Source organism: Lissotriton helveticus, chromosome 11 (assembly GCF_964261635.1).
Source record: "Lissotriton helveticus chromosome 11, aLisHel1.1, whole genome shotgun sequence".
NCBI classification, from domain to species: Eukaryota; Metazoa; Chordata; class Amphibia; order Caudata; family Salamandridae; genus Lissotriton; species Lissotriton helveticus.
In genome coordinates, this window is record NC_136072.1 from 59,456,937 (window position 1) to 59,474,206 (window position 17,270).

Below are 17,270 nucleotides of genomic sequence, written 5' to 3' on the forward strand. Positions count from 1 at the left end.
TTAAAACATGCAAAGCAGGACACCTCCCAGGGAGGCTCCTCAGTCACATAAAAGAGGGTTAATAAGAGGGATAAACAGAGATTGCCCAACAGAAGGAAGGAGCCACCAAGAAATGGGTGAAACCCAAACTTCCAGATAGATCATAAGCAACAACCCAGGATTTAGGATGCCATAGATGCCTTCACAGAATGGAAGAATTATTTCTCTCCCCAGGGGAGATTTAACCATACACAGGTTTTTTTTGGTGGGGCAGTGGTGGGGGGGAGAAAAGATTAGGATTGGAATGGGGGTAGGAAGGTAAGGGAAACGAGAAAGGGAGGAAAGGTGAAAAAAGGGAGGGGGGACAAGGAAAAAAGAAAAAGGAGGGAAAAAGGAAAAGAAAAGTCTGAGGGTTCCTCAAGTTCAAGGTTTACGAATGGAGGAACCAATTAAATTATGGCATTCTCCCATGGGCAATTCTCGTTAAGACCCTTTTTCACAACATTCAGGAGCCGATCATGTAACTATTTGATCTTATTTAATTAAGAATTCTGAGGCTGACAATATTTGTTATTATCCTGAATGTATGTGTCCTCTCCTATGTTTTTAGGAGTACTGTCCATACCTCTCGTCCATCTCCGCCCTAATGAAGGTGTAGCCCCGGCTGGGGCGAAACACCGAAACGTGCGTTGGCATAGTTTGTGCGGGGGCAGCTGGATTGTATATACCCCTACCCCATGATGACTTTTTCCGACCTGTCATCCAATCATTTTGTGGCTGCTGTGTTTACCCTGATGTATTTGTTGATGTGAATTGCATGTGTGATGTTTGATTTCTAATGATGAGTCTTGGAATGTATGGTAGCATGATTGTGATGTGTAAATTTGGTGTGTGGGACATGATAAATTTATTAATGTTTTATTAAAGTCTGGCTTGGTTTTGTATTAACCCATTGTTGATAAACTGATGAAATGTCACTTATAAATCTGACAAAGAGAAAATAAAAGGACTATATATTGTGATAAACCCAATGTGATTGTCTATTATAGCCTTGGTGTGCTCCGGTGGGTGTTCACGAGTATTAGAACCCTCTCCTAGGGCCTTTTTGAAAGTGCTGGGCAGGTATTTTCCAGTTATTGGTTAGATTCAGATTGTGTCAAACAAGAAAATTCAGGGAGTATCCTGTTAAGTTCCTACAATATTTTCGTTGAATGTATGATCAGAAAGGCCACTCTGTTAATCAATGCAATATCTTTCACTCAAGCTCTTTGATGTGTTCCCCTGGCTGATGCGGCATCTTCCAGGACCTCATCAGGATGTCTTCAAGAGCAATGCCTTTGTGGAAGAATTTTTGAAGAAGGAAATTCAGAGTCACAAAGAGAATGGGGTGCCTGAAGAGCCCCAGGACTTGATTGATTTCTACCATGCTAAAATATCAACAGTAAGTGTTTGCTTCTGCAATGTTGGCTGCTCTGGTCAAGCTCCCAGGCGGTGCTTTGTACATAAAAAATACCCAAGCGATGATAAGAAAAAATGTCACACAGCAGGAATCTTTATGACTGATTGGTTTCTCATGCAAATGGCTATTTATACTAAAAATATTTTTTTATTTTTATCTTATTATTATTTTTAAGCAACTCAACATGAGACTCATACAATTGTATTACTATCGCAGCAATACTCAGCTTATAGAAATGTCCTGTACAGTACGCTCAGCAGTAAATTAATAGACATTTCCCACATCATATGCCCCCGTTGCCTCACTACCCTCCTAGTTTTGCGTAAATCGCCAACCTCACAAAGCATTACCCATCAATGAAGAGCATAGGCGTTGCTGTTCCCTAACTACTTGTCAATCAGGGTCGCAGGTTGAGTACCCTCCCGCTCCCCACCTCCATGACCCTCCCCGTTTGCCCCTCTGCTCGCCACGTATGTTTGATATAGTTTACAAAAGTTCTTTGCCCTGTTACGTGGCGGCAGTAGGTAACTATAATTTTAGGTTTGTATACTACAATATAGCATATCACGTGACCACTGGGCTTTTGTAGGAGGGGGTCCTCATGACCAACAGCTTGCCACACACCGTTTAGCTAATAATAAACCCATAATCAATCAGTCTGCGTGTCCCCTTGGGTAGTGGTTTGGAGTACACAACAACAACAAGTGAGGAGGGTCTAAGGGCAAATTTATCGACCAACCAGATATACGCCCCTAACACAATCTATCACAACAATTGATATCTGGGGGTCAGAAAGAGAAAGGAAAGTTTTGACAGTAGGATCCACTATATCAGACAGTAACAGTGAGAAATAATAAAAGAGTGGTCGAGTCAAGACTCAAGGGTACCAGGAGGGAAATATTGTTCCCATCAGAAGCCACACTGTACCGCCCTTATTATCATCATATGGGATCTCCTTACCCAGGAGGCAAGACGGCCGGTAAATATTACCGTGACCGAGATGTAATATGAGGTATGAGAGCAGAACAGAGAAGTGTGGTGGTGGCTGCTGAAAAAAGCAGTGTATAGTGATGAAAAAAGTGAAAGGTACTAAAATTAGGTGAGTGGGTGGTAAAAATTTTTTAATAATAACCCCCACACCCTAAGGTTAAAAGGCAGGTGTAGGTGCAGGCTTTAAATAATAACCGCACTTAGTGGTCGACATGTTTCAGCATATTGTAAGATGTTCTTAATGCATTCCTCAGGACCTGTATATAATACACTACTGCTTTCAAAAAATAAATAAATTAAAAGTGTCACCTGAAAGTCCAGGCGTGCTCAACCGTAAACTGTCAATGAAATGATTAGGGATCCAACATGTAAAACAAAACGACAAACAAACAAACAAATAATACAATGCACGTTATTATTTGTATTCATAGTGACATTACAATATGTTCAATCATGCCTGATCGTTATTTCAGGTATGCACTCACCCTTATGTGTAGGCTGAGGAGCTTCACCCCACCTGGCTGCAGCGCAGGTAAAAGGAGCACCGCTCTGTGAGAAATCACATAACGTTTAATCGAGCGGTCAGTGATAAAGCACTAACCCATTTGAGTAGCATAATAAACTTTGAGATGGCAGGTTAACTGGGCTGTTTATAACCAGGCTGGGCGTGGGCGCCGTGTACTGTCATGACTCAGGGGCAGTGACCACACGCAGGGGATAGGTAATACGAAAGGGCCGTGCAGCGTCAGTTAGGAGGTACTGACGGAGACCGCTTAATATTAAAGTTGCGGAAAAACATCTAACAGCGTGTCAGTTTCAGAACGCACACAGGGGAAAACCGCCACGCATTGTAAAGCGGCGTTCAGGGTGGAGAGAAACGCTGCATATGCTCGATGTCAGGCTGGCCTCTAACGGCAAACACAAGCCGAGCGAGGCATCAGAAAACTACGCATAACGCGTTGGATCATGCGTTGGCTCACCTGGCCGTCGGCGTCTCCAGGCAGTCTTCAGTACTGCTCGGGGGGGCGCCGACCGCCGAGTGAGCCAGTGTTTTGTTTGATTCACGGAACCAGCGCGTTGACGAGCAGTCACGTGATAGTGAGACTGCTGGGAGTTGTAGTTCGCTCTAGGAACCAACTCTATAGGACCAAGTATGCTGGTACTACCAATGTCAAGTGTGGGTCCTAAGTGATGTACTGAAATGCGCGAAAGTATATAAAAGTGATTTTCACGAGTGTATTACAAAAACAAGGCCTTAGCGGCATGACTCTGGGGCAGTGTGTACTGTTGCGCAATGGATAGATGTTAAGTTACAGACGTCTACTAACAATGATGATAATATGAAAGCGTTCTTTAATGGGGTTGTTATGCGCTATTGGAGCTGAGACTGATTTCCAATGGGTATTATGTGCAGTGCTAAGGGAGGAATATAATGATTACGCCCAATCAGAGGGACATCCAGGGTATGGGTTCATTGAGTCCCTCCTTGTCACTGTTGACGCGGTATACCCATTTCTGTTCTATCTTGAACAAGAACCTGCTTGTATCTGCACATGAGTCTGGAATGTGCGGTTGTTCAAGAACTGTCCAGTAAAAATCTTCTGGACCATGGCCTTTCTCCAGGAAATGTGCGGTAAGTCTGGTTGCTTGTTTGCGGCAACGCACCGTGCTTTTGTGTTCCTGTATGCGTGTGCGTACCTTTCTAGTAGTCATACCGACATACCGTAATCCACAAGGACATTTAATCAAGTATATCAGGTTACTGCTATTACAATTAGTAAACCTGTTCTGTGTCCATGGGCGATTAGTGCCGATGTCAACTTCTGTGGATTTATTAGTCTGAGGGCAGACAGAACAATTACCACATGGATGGTGGCCAACCACAGCTGGTAAATCCCACAGGGTACCCACTTGTCTCTCTTCTTTACTGCGTGGGCGTGTATGAACCAGTTGGTCCTTCAAGTTGGGTCCTCTTTTATATGCAAACATGGGCTGGGGAATGTTGTCACCTCCCGTTTTTAGGATGGACCAGTGTTTCTTTATGATTTTCTGCAACTGGTTGGATCGGCTGTTGAAGGTATTTACAAAGGCAATCCGGTCTGATTTTTCTTTCGGTGGATTGATTGCAAGAAGGGCATCCCTCTGGTTATTAGAGGCCCTCTTTTTAGATCTCCGAATGATTTTCTTAGGGTATCGTTTCTCCTTAAGTTGTTCCTCCAGGTTTGGAGTAGCCAAGCAAAGCAAGCACAGGCTTCGGCGTCAGCATCAGCTTTGTCACTCGGCTCAATTCGGCAAAGATCAGGTCACAAAAGCAAGATATCCCAGGCTACATGTCCAGGCTAAATGGAAACATTCCGCTGCGCATGCGCTACACCTGTCATATGTCGACTCTTCCCTCAATCCATACCTATGTAGACGTTCCGGGGTGTAATAGATCCTGTTGAGAAATTTGAAATGTATTAATCTATGTCTCCCGTTAAGGGATATACGCTTTGTGCTTGAGAAGCAATATGTCCATATATCATCTGTTATGTTTCTCTGCAGGTCTCTCTGCCATGCCACGCGTGCTTTAGAGTAACTATACCCTCTATTAGACATTGAGACTTGGTAAATTCTGGAAACCAACTTGGGGGCCTCTTTGCTGCAATAAAGTTCGTCAGGGACTGAATTTCCGGGGACTCTGACATGTCCTCTCCCAAGAGTCCGCTGAGGGCATGTTTAACCCTGTGAAACTGGAAATGTGTGAGCGTTGTCGTTGTCTCATCCTCAGTTACCAGGTCCCCCCAGCTATTAGCCACGCCGTCAAGAAAGAGGTCCCCTATAGTTTGTGCTCTAATAGTATTCATCGTCTTAACAACCCCTTTGTCTTCACATGGCTTGAGCCACTGGCACCAGTCTAGTCGGGCAACGGGCGAGTACAGAATAACTGCAGCCTAGAGCTGCAATAAGTAATGCCAAGCGTGCATAATAGTGTTAAGTGAGTCAATCTATCCGGAGGTCTGAACATCAAAGCTGGAAGCAGCAGAGGGGCCGCCACCACAGATTCTATGTGAATATGTGGTATGTCAAAGGGACCATGAATCCAATGATACGCCTGTGCACCTTGTGCAGCTCTATAATATAAATCCAAGTTGGGGCACCAAGTCCTCCCATAGAACACAGGAGAGTAAGGATCTGCCACCTTGCATGTGCCTGTTTGCCTGCCCACCCTACATTGATCATAAGGGACTAAAGTCGCTGGAAGAACACCTAGGGCAATACCATTGGGGATATTCAGGAAGAGGAAGAGGAAATGTGTTAACATAACCATTTTCATAATGGACACCCTACCCATCAAGGATAGCGGTAGTTGGATCCATCTAGCAATGTCCTCCTCAAGTTTGCTAATTGCCACCCCGTAATTTTCCCGTAACACCATTTCCGAGTCGGTGTGCAACCTAATTCCCAAATATCTAACTGCCTCTGTGGACTAGTGTAGCGGGTAATCAGGTGCAAAGGCTACTGTGGCCGATGTAAAGGGAAATATAATGAAATTAGTCCAGTCAACGTGCAGACCAGACATAGTACCAACAAGTACAACCTTTCGAAGTATTGGGGAGAACTTACTGTCAGGGTGCCTAACATACAGTAATGTGTCGTCCGAATAGGTGGATATTAGCAGCTCATAGCCTGGAACTCTAATGCCCTATTGCTATGGTATTCTCTAAGGGAACAGTCCAAGGGTTCTGCAACTAGGGCATACAGTATGGGGGACAGGGGACAACCCTGTTTAGTACCCCTAGAAATTGGAATAGGGTCTGTAACCAAGGTGCCTTTTTTAATTCCAACTGTAGGGGAGTTAAACAATACCCCAATCAGCTATATACAAATTGGCCCAACTCCCATCTTAAGAAGTACTTGTCTTAAGAAGGGCCATTCAACAGAGTTGAACCAGTTTTCCATGTCTAAAAAAAACCGCAATAGCGGGGATCTGCGGCCTAGTATGCTCTACGGCGGCAAACACATACGTAAATTATAGGTCAGATTCCTGCCAGGTACAAAACCGGCTTGTTCCGGGCCCACTAAGGTGGGCACCAAAGGGATTAAACGGTTCACAAGTATTTTTGCAAATATTTTTGTGTCCACGTTCAGCAAGGATGAGGGGCAATAGGGTGCACAGTCATCAGGAAGCTTCCCCGGTTTCAAGATCACAACTATAATCGCTTCTCTCATAGACGGTTGCATCGTCCCAGAAATACACATATCCTCAAAAAGTGCTGTCAGATGAGGTAGCAGTAGATCCAGATATGCCTTGTAAAAGGCCACTGTCAGCCCAAACCCACCCGGTGTGCTACCGGCTCTCATGTTCGATATTGCGAGAAATATTTCCTCCCTTTCTATGGGGTGCTTTAAAAATTCCCGATGTGGGAAGATGGCCGCCTAAACCGAGAGCTCCACCGGAGTCGAGTCTTTAACCCCCTTTTATCCGCGCAAAATCCGGCATGACATACGTTCCCTAGACTGGGAAAGCCTGGTCTGACCCGGCCGCATTAGCGACACTGAGGTGAGGACCTGCATCTGACCCCGGAGCTGTGCAGGCGCGACGGCTCCTTAGCCCGGCCACTGTCTGGAGGTGGTGTGCCAGAAGTCCGGCCTGCTCCTTATGCGAGCCTGGGAGTAGGCACCGCGGCCGGTGGTGGGAGGCCCTATACTCCCATGGAGCCTGGAAGAGGGGAGAACAGCGACCAGCAGCGGTTGCCCGGAGGAGTTGAGCCAGAGATCCGGCCTGATAATCGCGCAGGGGCCCGGCCTGTGAGAGAGACGTGGACTCCTCCTTACATCGCGGAGCCTGATGGAGGGGCGCACAGTACCCGCAGGTCTTTGATTTATTCACGGGCCCGTTGCGGTGGTGGTACTACACGGGCCGGACCTGGATATGACCCATACTTTGCCTTCTTCAGAGCCTGCGACGGCAGGGGGGGTGCGCCGCAAAGACCTCAGCGGTTAGCGCACCCACTTGGAGCCTTTGGGCGGGAGGTGTGCCGCGAAGGGCCTGCTGCAATATTACTGTCCGGAGGAGGCTCTCAGGGCGAGACTGAGGACGCCTATATAGGGAGCGCTTCCCCCCCGGGTGGAGTGTATGTATGACTGGAGCCCCTGACCTGGATGCCAGAGGGTGATAAAGTGGGAGTCTGAGAACAGGCAACAGGGAGCCAGCTGTCACTGGGGGCTCTCAGCCGGGTGGCACTGGTGGAGTCACTGAAGTGAGACCCAAGGACTCTTGTAGGTCAGTGCAGCAACAACGTGAAAGGGTGCCTCACCAAGTCCTGGATTGTCTCGCTGAGATATAGTGACCATCCAGAGAGCGAGCCTGGTGGACGGCCATGAAGGACGGACCCGAGCGACGTTGTAGAGAGGTGCAGTGGATGGTGCACTTTGAGTTGCAGCCATCGGTGGAAGCGGGAGGCCCAAGCGCTATCTCCTGGGTGGCTCCTGATTGGGCCTAACAAAACATGCGGGCCTGCTAGTGGGAGTGCAGGCCGCCGCCATGAAGCCGAAGGTTGGAACGGCTGCACAAACCCAGTTTTCCATGTCTAAAAAAAAATGCAATAGCGGGGATCTGCGGCCTAGTATGCTCTAGGGCGGCAAACACATACGTAAATTATAGGTCAGATTCCTGCCAGGTACAAAACCGGCTTGTTCCGGGCCCACTAAGGTGGGCACCAAAGGGATTAAACGGTTCACAAGTATTTTTGCAAATATTTTTGTGTCCACGTTCAGCAAGGATGAGGGGCAATAGGGTGCACAGTCATCAGGAAGCTTCCCCGGTTTCAAGATCACAACTATAATCGCTTCTCTCATAGACGGTTGCATCGTCCCAGAAATACACATATCCTCAAAAAGTGCTGTCAGATGAGGTAGCAGTAGCTCAAGATATGCCTTGTAAAAGGCCACTGTCAGCCCAAACCCACCCGGTGTGCTACTGGCTCTCATGTTCGATATTGCGAGAAATATTTCCTCCCTTTCTATGGGGTGCATTAAAAATTCCCGATGTGGGAAGATGGCCGCCTAAACCGAGAGCTCCATCGGAGTCGAGTCTTTAACCCCCTTTTATCCGCGCAAAATCCGGCATGACATACGTTCCCTAGACTGGGAAAGCCTGGTCTGACCCGGCCGCATTAGCGACACTGAGGTGAGGACTTGCATCTAACCCCGGAGCTGTGCAGGCGCGACGGCCTCCTTAGCCCGGCCACTGTCTGGAGGTGGTGTGCCAGAAGTCCGGCCTGCTCCTTATGCGAGCCTGGGAGTAGGCACCGCGGCCGGTGGTGGGAGCCCCTTTACTCCCATGGAGCCTGGAAGAGGGGAGAACAGCGACCAGCAGCGGTTGCCCGGAGGAGTTGAGCCAGAGATCCGGCCTGATAATCGCGCAGGGGCCCGGCCTGTGAGAGAGACGTGGACTCCTCCTTACATCGCGGAGCCTGATGGAGGGGCGCACAGTACCCGCAGGTCTTTGATTTATTCACGGGCCCGTTGCGGTGGTGGTACTACACGGGCCGGACCTGGATATGACCCATACTTTGCCTTCTTCAGAGCCTGCGACGGCAGGGGGGGTGTGCCGCAAAGACCTCAGCGGTTAGCGCACCCACTTGGAGCCTTTGGGCGGGAGGTGTGCCGAGAAGGGCCTGCTGCAATATTACTGTCCGGAGGAGGCTCTCAGGGCGAGACTGAGGACGCCTTTATAGGGAGCGCTTCCCCCCCCGGGTGGAGTGTATGTATGACTGGAGCCCCTGACCTGGATGCCAGAGGGTGATAAAGTGGGAGTCTGAGAACAGGCAACAGGGAGCCAGCTGTCACTGGGGGCTCTCAGCCGGGTGGCACTGGTGGAGTCACTGAAGTGAGACCCAAGGACTCTTGTAGGTCAGTGCAGCAACAACGTGAAAGGGTGCCTCACCAAGTCCTGGATTGTCTCGCTGAGATATAGTGACCATCCAGAGAGCGAGCCTGGTGGACGGCCATGAAGGACGGACCCGAGCGACGTTGTAGAGAGGTGCAGTGGAAGGTGCACTTTGAGTTGCAGCCATCGGTGGAAGCGGGAGGCCCAAGCGCTATCTCCTGGGTGGCTCCTGATTGGGCCTAACAAAACATGCGGGCCTGCTAGTGGGAGTGCAGGCCGCCGCCATGAAGCCGAAGGTTGGAACGGCTGCACAAAGCCATAAACTAAGTATGCGGTCCCAATGGGTGGCCCCCAAGCAGGGGGTACGCCGGGAGATCAGGCTGCGTCCAAGGAACCGTCTCTGCCCTCGATTATGTCGGCAATACAAACGCTAGGCACCACCCTAGAGACGAAGATAGACAAAATGTCCATCGAGATCAACCTTCTTCACGCAGATCTTGGCAAAACATCTGAGAAGGCCAATGCCAACGAGACTGACAAAAGGGAACTCCAGGCTTCATCTAAGAAACTAGAAAAGCATGTTAACGAACTAGTCTACCAACACCGCCAGGTGGCCTTCAAGCTGGAGGATCAGGAAGGGAGGGCCCGTCGGAACAACATTAGGGTGATGGGCGTTCCGGAGGATTCAGAGGGGCCGAGTATGGACCGTTTCCTGGAGGACCTGATCCTAAACCACCTAAAGCCTAAACACCTCTCTAATATCTTCACTGTTGAGCGCGCACACCGAGTGCCCATCCCCAAGCCCAAACCAGGCACGCCAAGATTGAGAAGCTATTCTGCAGGTGACCAGACAAATGGGCGACCTGCACTATGAGAACACCACGATCAGATTCTTTCCCGACTTCACTCTCCAGGTACAGCGTGAAAGTAGATCTTTTGATGGCGTGTAGGCGGCACTGCGGGCTAAAGGAATTAAATACATGATGTTCTTTCCCGCCAAACTCAAAGTGATCGCAGGGGGCAAATCTATGTTCTTCATGGCACCATCAGAAGTACAGGACTGGCTGGACAGAGAATCGACGAGGCCATCAGGCCGAGTAGAAGGTGGCGAATGGAGAGACACGCGGATTGCCTCACCGGGGCCCCTGGACGACAGATCGGATGTGGACAGAGCAAGTCAGCGATCCTGGCGGTCAAGATCAGCTAGCCCCAAGTGGGGTACTCCCCTTTGCGTTGTAATGTAAAATATGCTTTTGCTCTATGATGCTTGGGGCCGTTCATCTTACTGTGGACTTTGATATGTGGGGTAAGGTTGCCTAGCTCTGTGTTATGGGTGGCTGGGGTGGGCCGGGAAGAGACTATGAACACTTTCCTCCCACCCCACTCCTATGGACTGGTGACCAGGGATGATCCCAAAAGGGCCGGGGCAACACTTTCTTTGTGAAGGATCGTACTGTTGGGGGCATTGCTTTAATTTTGAAGGAACGTATGCATGTTTGAAAAAGTACCATGGTATGTTGGGGAGGGGCGCGTGGTGACTGGAGCTGGTGTCGGCGTATTTTCCCCTTTAAGTAGGTTTTTCGGTAGGGGGTGGTCTCCTCACTCCTGGGTTGGGTTGGGCGAAAGGCGCTCTGCTAATTGGGGATGTGGGTAGTTCGGAGCCTAGGGAACAGGGTAGCAGGGAGGGGAGGGAGGGGGGAGGTCACCAGGTTCAGGGTGGCGCTGTGGTTTGGGGTTGGGGGGAGTTTGCAGTGGTCACACCAGGGGTATGCAGTGGTCTTGAGACAGCAAAACAGACATCACAGGAATAAAATGACAGCTTACTGTGCAGATGGCTATGAAGTGGGGTAAAAGTTGTAAGGTACTTAGCTGAAATGTCAATGGGTTGGGGGACAAATTCAAGAGGAGTGTTGTGTTACAGTATGTTAAGCGCCACCTCCCTGATGTGGTCCTCCTACAGGAGACCCACCTGCTGGGAAATACATGTCACGCACTAAACAGATGGGGGTTTTCACTAGTGCTACATGCTGGCTTTACGTCCGGCTCCCGGGGGGTGGGAATCCTACTGCGCCTAGCTTTCCATTTGTTATTGACCACACGGACACTATCCATTGGGGCATTTTGCTGCCATCTCAGGGAAGTGGGAGGGGTATAGGATTAATTTGGTAACGGTCTACATTCCACCGGGCCTCCAAACTCAGTCCTATCACGACCTGGGAAAATTGCTCCTTTCCCTCCCAGAGGGACGGCTTCTAATGGGAGAAGATTTTAACGCTGTGGTATTGGGCAAATTAGATAGGCATCCAGCGAGGGACATATCGACGGGGCACATGTGGGTCCCTAATCTCCTTGAGGCGTTTGCACTTCTCCATCTCTGGTGCCTACGTCACCAGACACAAAAACAATATACCTTCTTCTCAGGACCGCACCGCCGTTCTTTTTTTTTTTTGTCCTCATAACCACCATGTAGACAAAGTGCCAAAGGAATTAACGGTGAATAGCTGTCTCAGTTTGTCTGAAAAACTGGAAGGGATGCATATCTTATGGAGGCCAACTCTCCCTCAGTCTTCCACCGTAATCCAAATAGGCACTGGGTCCTTAATTTGCCAACCCGTAGCAAATCTTGGGGTAGTTTTAGCAGCCAAGTGGGGGCCGGGCATGAACCGGATAACGGCTGTTCCATTGGTGCAAAATATAGAAGCACCATAGGAGATCAATCATTGGACTCGGGGGGAAAAAAACCACAAAAAAAACCGAATAAATCACTGAAGCCACAAGAGTAGATGCCAAAAGGCCCTTTTTCTGTGATTACCAGATCTGGCCAGATCTGTAACTGAGGTCTGCAATACTGAGTTTTGCCAATATCTAAAGGAGGGAGGTAAGGGGTCTTTCCATTTCCTGCAGATCTCTCTTCTTGCTAGCAGGATGGAATAAAAAACTAGACATCTGGGTAAGTGTTGTACTCCTTCTAGGACTCCGAATATTATTAGAGACAAATCCATTATGACAGGTCTTCCTAAAGTCTCCGTAAGGCAATTGCTGATATCCTGCCAAAATGCGGTTAATACCGGGCATTCAAAAAACATATGTGTATCCGAAGCAGCAATCAAACCACATTTAGTACTTGACACTGACTGTTCTCCTGCGAATTTAGAGAGTCTTAGAGGGGAATAGTACGTCCTATACAGGGTAAAGATATGATTTCTGCGAAGCCACGATGGCTTGACAATGCTCCACAGAAGCTCGAAAGAAGACTTCCAAAGAATTTGTAAGTTCAGATCCACCAGAACAGAACCCCATAATGACTCCGGCAAGACAAAGTCTCCATCTGCCTCCTCCAGAATAAAGTTATACCATTTAGATATTTCTTTCTTTGCTGGACCTCTGTTTAGTAAGTCGGAGATAAATGGGCTATGTCCTCCAAGTTTACACTTATTCTTATTGGCAGGAGATGCTTTATAGGCTGAAGTCCAACTATAGATCTGAATATATTTGAAGCGTGAAAAATTAGGGCCAACCTTGGCTTGCAGATGTTCCCACGAAAATAAATCTCCCTCGTAGAAAAGGTCCCCCCAAACTTCCATACCTGCCTCTCTCAGAGGAACTGCCAAGATGTCATCAAGCCAGGCAGGATTTTCAGGCAAGTCCCACAACGGAGTTTTTTCACAAAAGTAATTTACTTTTATGGATTTCATAATTTCAGCCCATGTTCGAGTAAAACCCTATAGAGTCTTTAGTTTAATTTTTTTTTTTAAACTTAGGGTTTCCAAACTTAAAAAGAAAACTAGAATGATTAATATTTTCCCCCTCCAACATAGCTGCATACATTAGACCCACCCCCGAGGCTTCGGGATCCTTCAACAACATCCTTGAGTGGGATAATTGAAAGGCCCAAGCATAGATTTTTAGATCTGGAGCCGCCAAGCCACCCTTATCAAGTCGCCGTCTTAGTTTTTTCCAGCCGATACGTGGAAGATGATTGTTCCAGATGAAAGATGAAACGTTTGATTGAAATTTGGCTAAGATATTTTGATCAAAGTATAAAGGAATGGTATTTTTTTGGAAGAATAGACATTTTGATAAGGTTGACCCTACCTATTAATGACAGAGGGAGGTGTCACCAAGATTGGAGAAGCTTACGGCAGTCTTTAAGTACTGTGGACAAATTAACTTGGACTATTTTGTTAATATCTTTTACAATTGTCAAACCTAGATAACGCATTGAAGTGCCTGGTTGGAGTTCTGTTGGAGGGTTCTCATCATTCCAAACAAGCATTTCCGTTTTGGCTGCGTTGATTTCATAACCAGACACTTGTCCAAAAGCATGAGCCAATTTCACTATAGCCGGAAGAGCCGTAGCGGCATCTGATGTTAAAATAAGTACGTCGTCGGCATATAATGTCACCTTCCTCTTCCAGCCTTGATAATGGAAAGGTTTGATGGAGACCTCCTCCCTTAGATATTGCGCAAAAGGCTCGATGTAAAAATTGAAAATCAAGGGGGAGAGCGGGCACCCCTGTCGGGTTCCCCTAGTGATAGAAAAAGGGCTCGATAGATCACCATTAACGAGAAGAGATGCAGAATGATTACTGTACAACAGGCCAATCGCCCTACAAAAACTTTCCCCCACACCAAACTTGGCCAAGGCCTCCGACAGGTACACCCAACGGACCCTGTCGAAAGCCTTGGTTGCGTCCAGCGTTAGGGCCGCCAATGGAAGCTTATTGGATGTTGCGATATCTATGGCACCAATAAAATCATAGGTCAATTCATATAATTGTCTGCCCTTTAAGAACCCCTTTTGATCCGAATGAAGGACAGAAGGTGCGATATCGGCCAATCTTGATGATAGAACTGTGGTAAAGATTTTGTAATCCACGTTCAGAATGGATATTGGCCTATACGACCCACACTCTTCCTTAGGTTTACCTGATTTTAAAATAAGGGTAATAGAGGCGTTATCCCAAGATGCTGGGGGGGACATTCCTTCTAAAAGTATTAAGTTAAACAGCTTTGTGAGGAAAGGAGCGATCTCTGAGTCTAAGATCTTGTATAACTCAGCTGGCAGGCCATCGGGTCCCGACGCCTTCCCCTTCTTAGATATCTTAATAGCAAATATCACCTCACTCTCTGTAATGGGTCTATCCAAGTATTGGGATTGTTCAAGAGAAAGGGAGGGTAGAGTAATATTTTTCAACCAACTCTTAACAGACTCAGCCGATATCACTTTGTCTTCTTGGTATATTACCTGGAAGAATTCCCTAAATGCCTTCCTGATATCATCATCTGAAGAGAGATTGATGTTTCCTATTTTTATAGATGCAATGTTGTTCCGGACCTGATCTACTTTGGTCTTCCAAGCCAGTAATTTGCCTGCGCCTTCACTATATTCGAAGTGAGCTAACTTACTGGCTTCCCATCTCTGTTGGACCCTCAAATTTAAGGTCGAAGCCAAACTTCCCTTCAGAGTCACCAATTTGTTGTAAAGAGGATCTAATATAGACCTCGAAGCTGTACTATTGAGGTCAATCTCATGCTGAACACGAGCCATATCTAATTCTATAGAAGAAATCATTTTATTATAACTCTTCCTCCGAAAGGCAACTTTGGCAACAATCAACCCTCTCAATGTTGCCTTAAATGAATCCCAAATAATTCTATTAGAGGCTGTACCATTATTGGACAAAAAGAAGTTGTGAGTCTCTGACTTTAAGAACAAGATATCCTCCTCATTAGTGAGGAGGGAACGATCAAAAGACCAAGCAGTCGGGGTTTTTTTACTACAGAATCCCACCACCAATTTAACCGCAGAGTGATCTGAAAAATGCGAAGGGAGATATTCTATTGTTTTAACAGAATCAACCAATCTTTGAGTGGTCAAAATATAGTCAATCCTTGACTTATGGTGATATTTAAAATTCCTATAGGAGACCCCCTGTTGGTTTCCTGACCTTTGTAGCCAGACATCCACAAACCCGTGCTGTCTCATAGCGTCTAGTAAAAAAGATCTAGTTTTAGACAAAACCATGGATCGATTATTAGGGGACTTGTCCAAGATGGGATCCAACACAATGTTAAAGTCGCCGGCTAAAATGATAGGTCCAGAAATAGAAAGTAACTGCAAAAAAATTGTTTCCAATGAAGAGGGGTCGTCCTGATTCGGACCATAATAGCCAACTATTGTAATTGAAAACCCAGCCATAAGAACTGAAGCTATGGCCCATCTGCCAGAAGAATCTACAACCTGTGAGATTAGCTTAGCTTTAGCTCCTTTTTTAAAAATAATCGCAACCCCTCTTGTATGAGAAGTCAATCCATCTATTCTTTTTAATTACTGCCGACAGTTCAGAATGCGTAAGGTGGGTTTCCTGCAACACCATGACCTGCGCATCCGAGTCCTTCAGATATTGCAGAATTCTACTAGCTCGGGGCTTGGTGCGGAGGCCATTGACGTTCCAGGAAAGGAGACCTACACTACTCATCTCTTAACCAATAGAGCACCATGATTAGTACTATACCAGAAGAGATAATTATAGTGATATTAAGTACTTGCGTCCAGCGATTATACTTGAGATATGAGTTACCATTCCAAAAACTACTATTTAGGTTATTGAGGATTTTTTTAAGTTTTTGCCACCCCTGCGCACTCACCCGCTCAAGGTGAGAGACCCCCCCCCGTGAAGAACCCTTGCATTATCTAACCGGAGCAGAGTCCAGTAGATAGTGCCCCACCGGTTGATCCCCTACAAAGAAGTCTAACCGCTATCTATTCAAGTGAGTAGACCTAAGTGAGTGAAAAAATTCTGAAAAATTTTGATTGAAGCCATAGGACTTTTAACTAGTGTTTATTTAGTGCATATATAGTGCATATATATATATATATATATATGTGCCTCTGCCCCTTGATATTCATATTGAGAATATGAAAGATTGAACAACAGGACATATTTAGGCAGTTAGGGAAAGAAAAAAAAAGGCACCTAATATTAAACCCTGCGGCTCCCTTTGCCCAAATCATTAGTAGCTCATCCACTGGTTGCACTGGTCTAACATTAAGCCTAGCAGGCCGCTTTACCCAGATCCATTAATAACTCATCCGCTGCTTGCACAGACCTGATGTTATACATCTTATTGTTGTGCATTACTTTAAGAGCTGCCGGAAACATCAGCTGAGCTGTTGCGCCCAATTTTCTGAAAGCATCCAGGCGCCTCCCAAATTCCCATTGCTTTTCGAGTGTTATTCGGGAAAGGTCTGATCTTATCAAAAATGTAAAGCCTTTCCCAGACAAAGACTTTTGTTTCATGGCCATATTTAAGATGCGTTCCTTTAGGACATAAGTGTGAAAATTAACCAAAATTTTGCGTGGTTTAGATCTCTGTGGATTCAGTTTAAAGGGGTATCTTTGTACCCTCTGAATATTGACTGACAGTTCTGCGGGAGTGTATTCTAATGACAGTGCTTCCTTCAGTAATGAGACGATGTATTGTTTAATGTCTGACCCTTCAGATCCTTCTGGAACATTCAAAATACGGATGTTTCCCCTTCTCGCATTGTTTTCAAGGGACTCCATCCTCTCGCTAAGAGCCAGATCTTCCTTTGTAAGTTTCTTAATATCCTGCTTCGCCTGATCCAGATAAACTGAATGAATGCCAACCGTCTCTTCTAACACTCCAGTTCTTATAGTGAGACCTTCGATTTTATTGTCAAGTGATTCACAATAATTTTTTAACTCTAGTTGATTAGCAGATGATTCGGCAAATCCTTTCCTTATCTCCAGAGTGAGAGCTGAGAACATCTCTAGAACAGAGGCTGCCGTCATCGGAACTTGAGAGGCTAAGGGAGGGGCCAATAAAGAGTTAATATCAGGTTGGACGGAATTAACAAAATCATCTTCATCTGGACCCCCAGACGCGCCTCCCAAGTCAGTAGGATCTAATTCTTCAGCCTCTTCAGAATAAACTGTAGTA

At 46.7% G+C, this 17,270-nt stretch overlaps 1 protein-coding gene across 2 annotated transcripts in view; it reads left to right on the top strand.

The window, feature by feature from the left end:
* Positions 1-17,270, top strand: part of LOC144791753 (cytochrome P450 2J6-like) — a 323,619-nt gene that overhangs the window by 179,411 nt on the left and 126,938 nt on the right. For both annotated transcript variants that reach the window (XR_013602460.1, XM_078666523.1), the window contains exon 5: positions 1,244-1,420. Coding sequence is in view for 1 of the 2 variants with exons in the window: in XM_078666523.1 (XP_078522649.1) it covers positions 1,244-1,420 (177 nt within the window). In the remaining variant the exon portion in view is untranslated. The remainder of the gene's footprint in view (positions 1-1,243; positions 1,421-17,270) is intronic.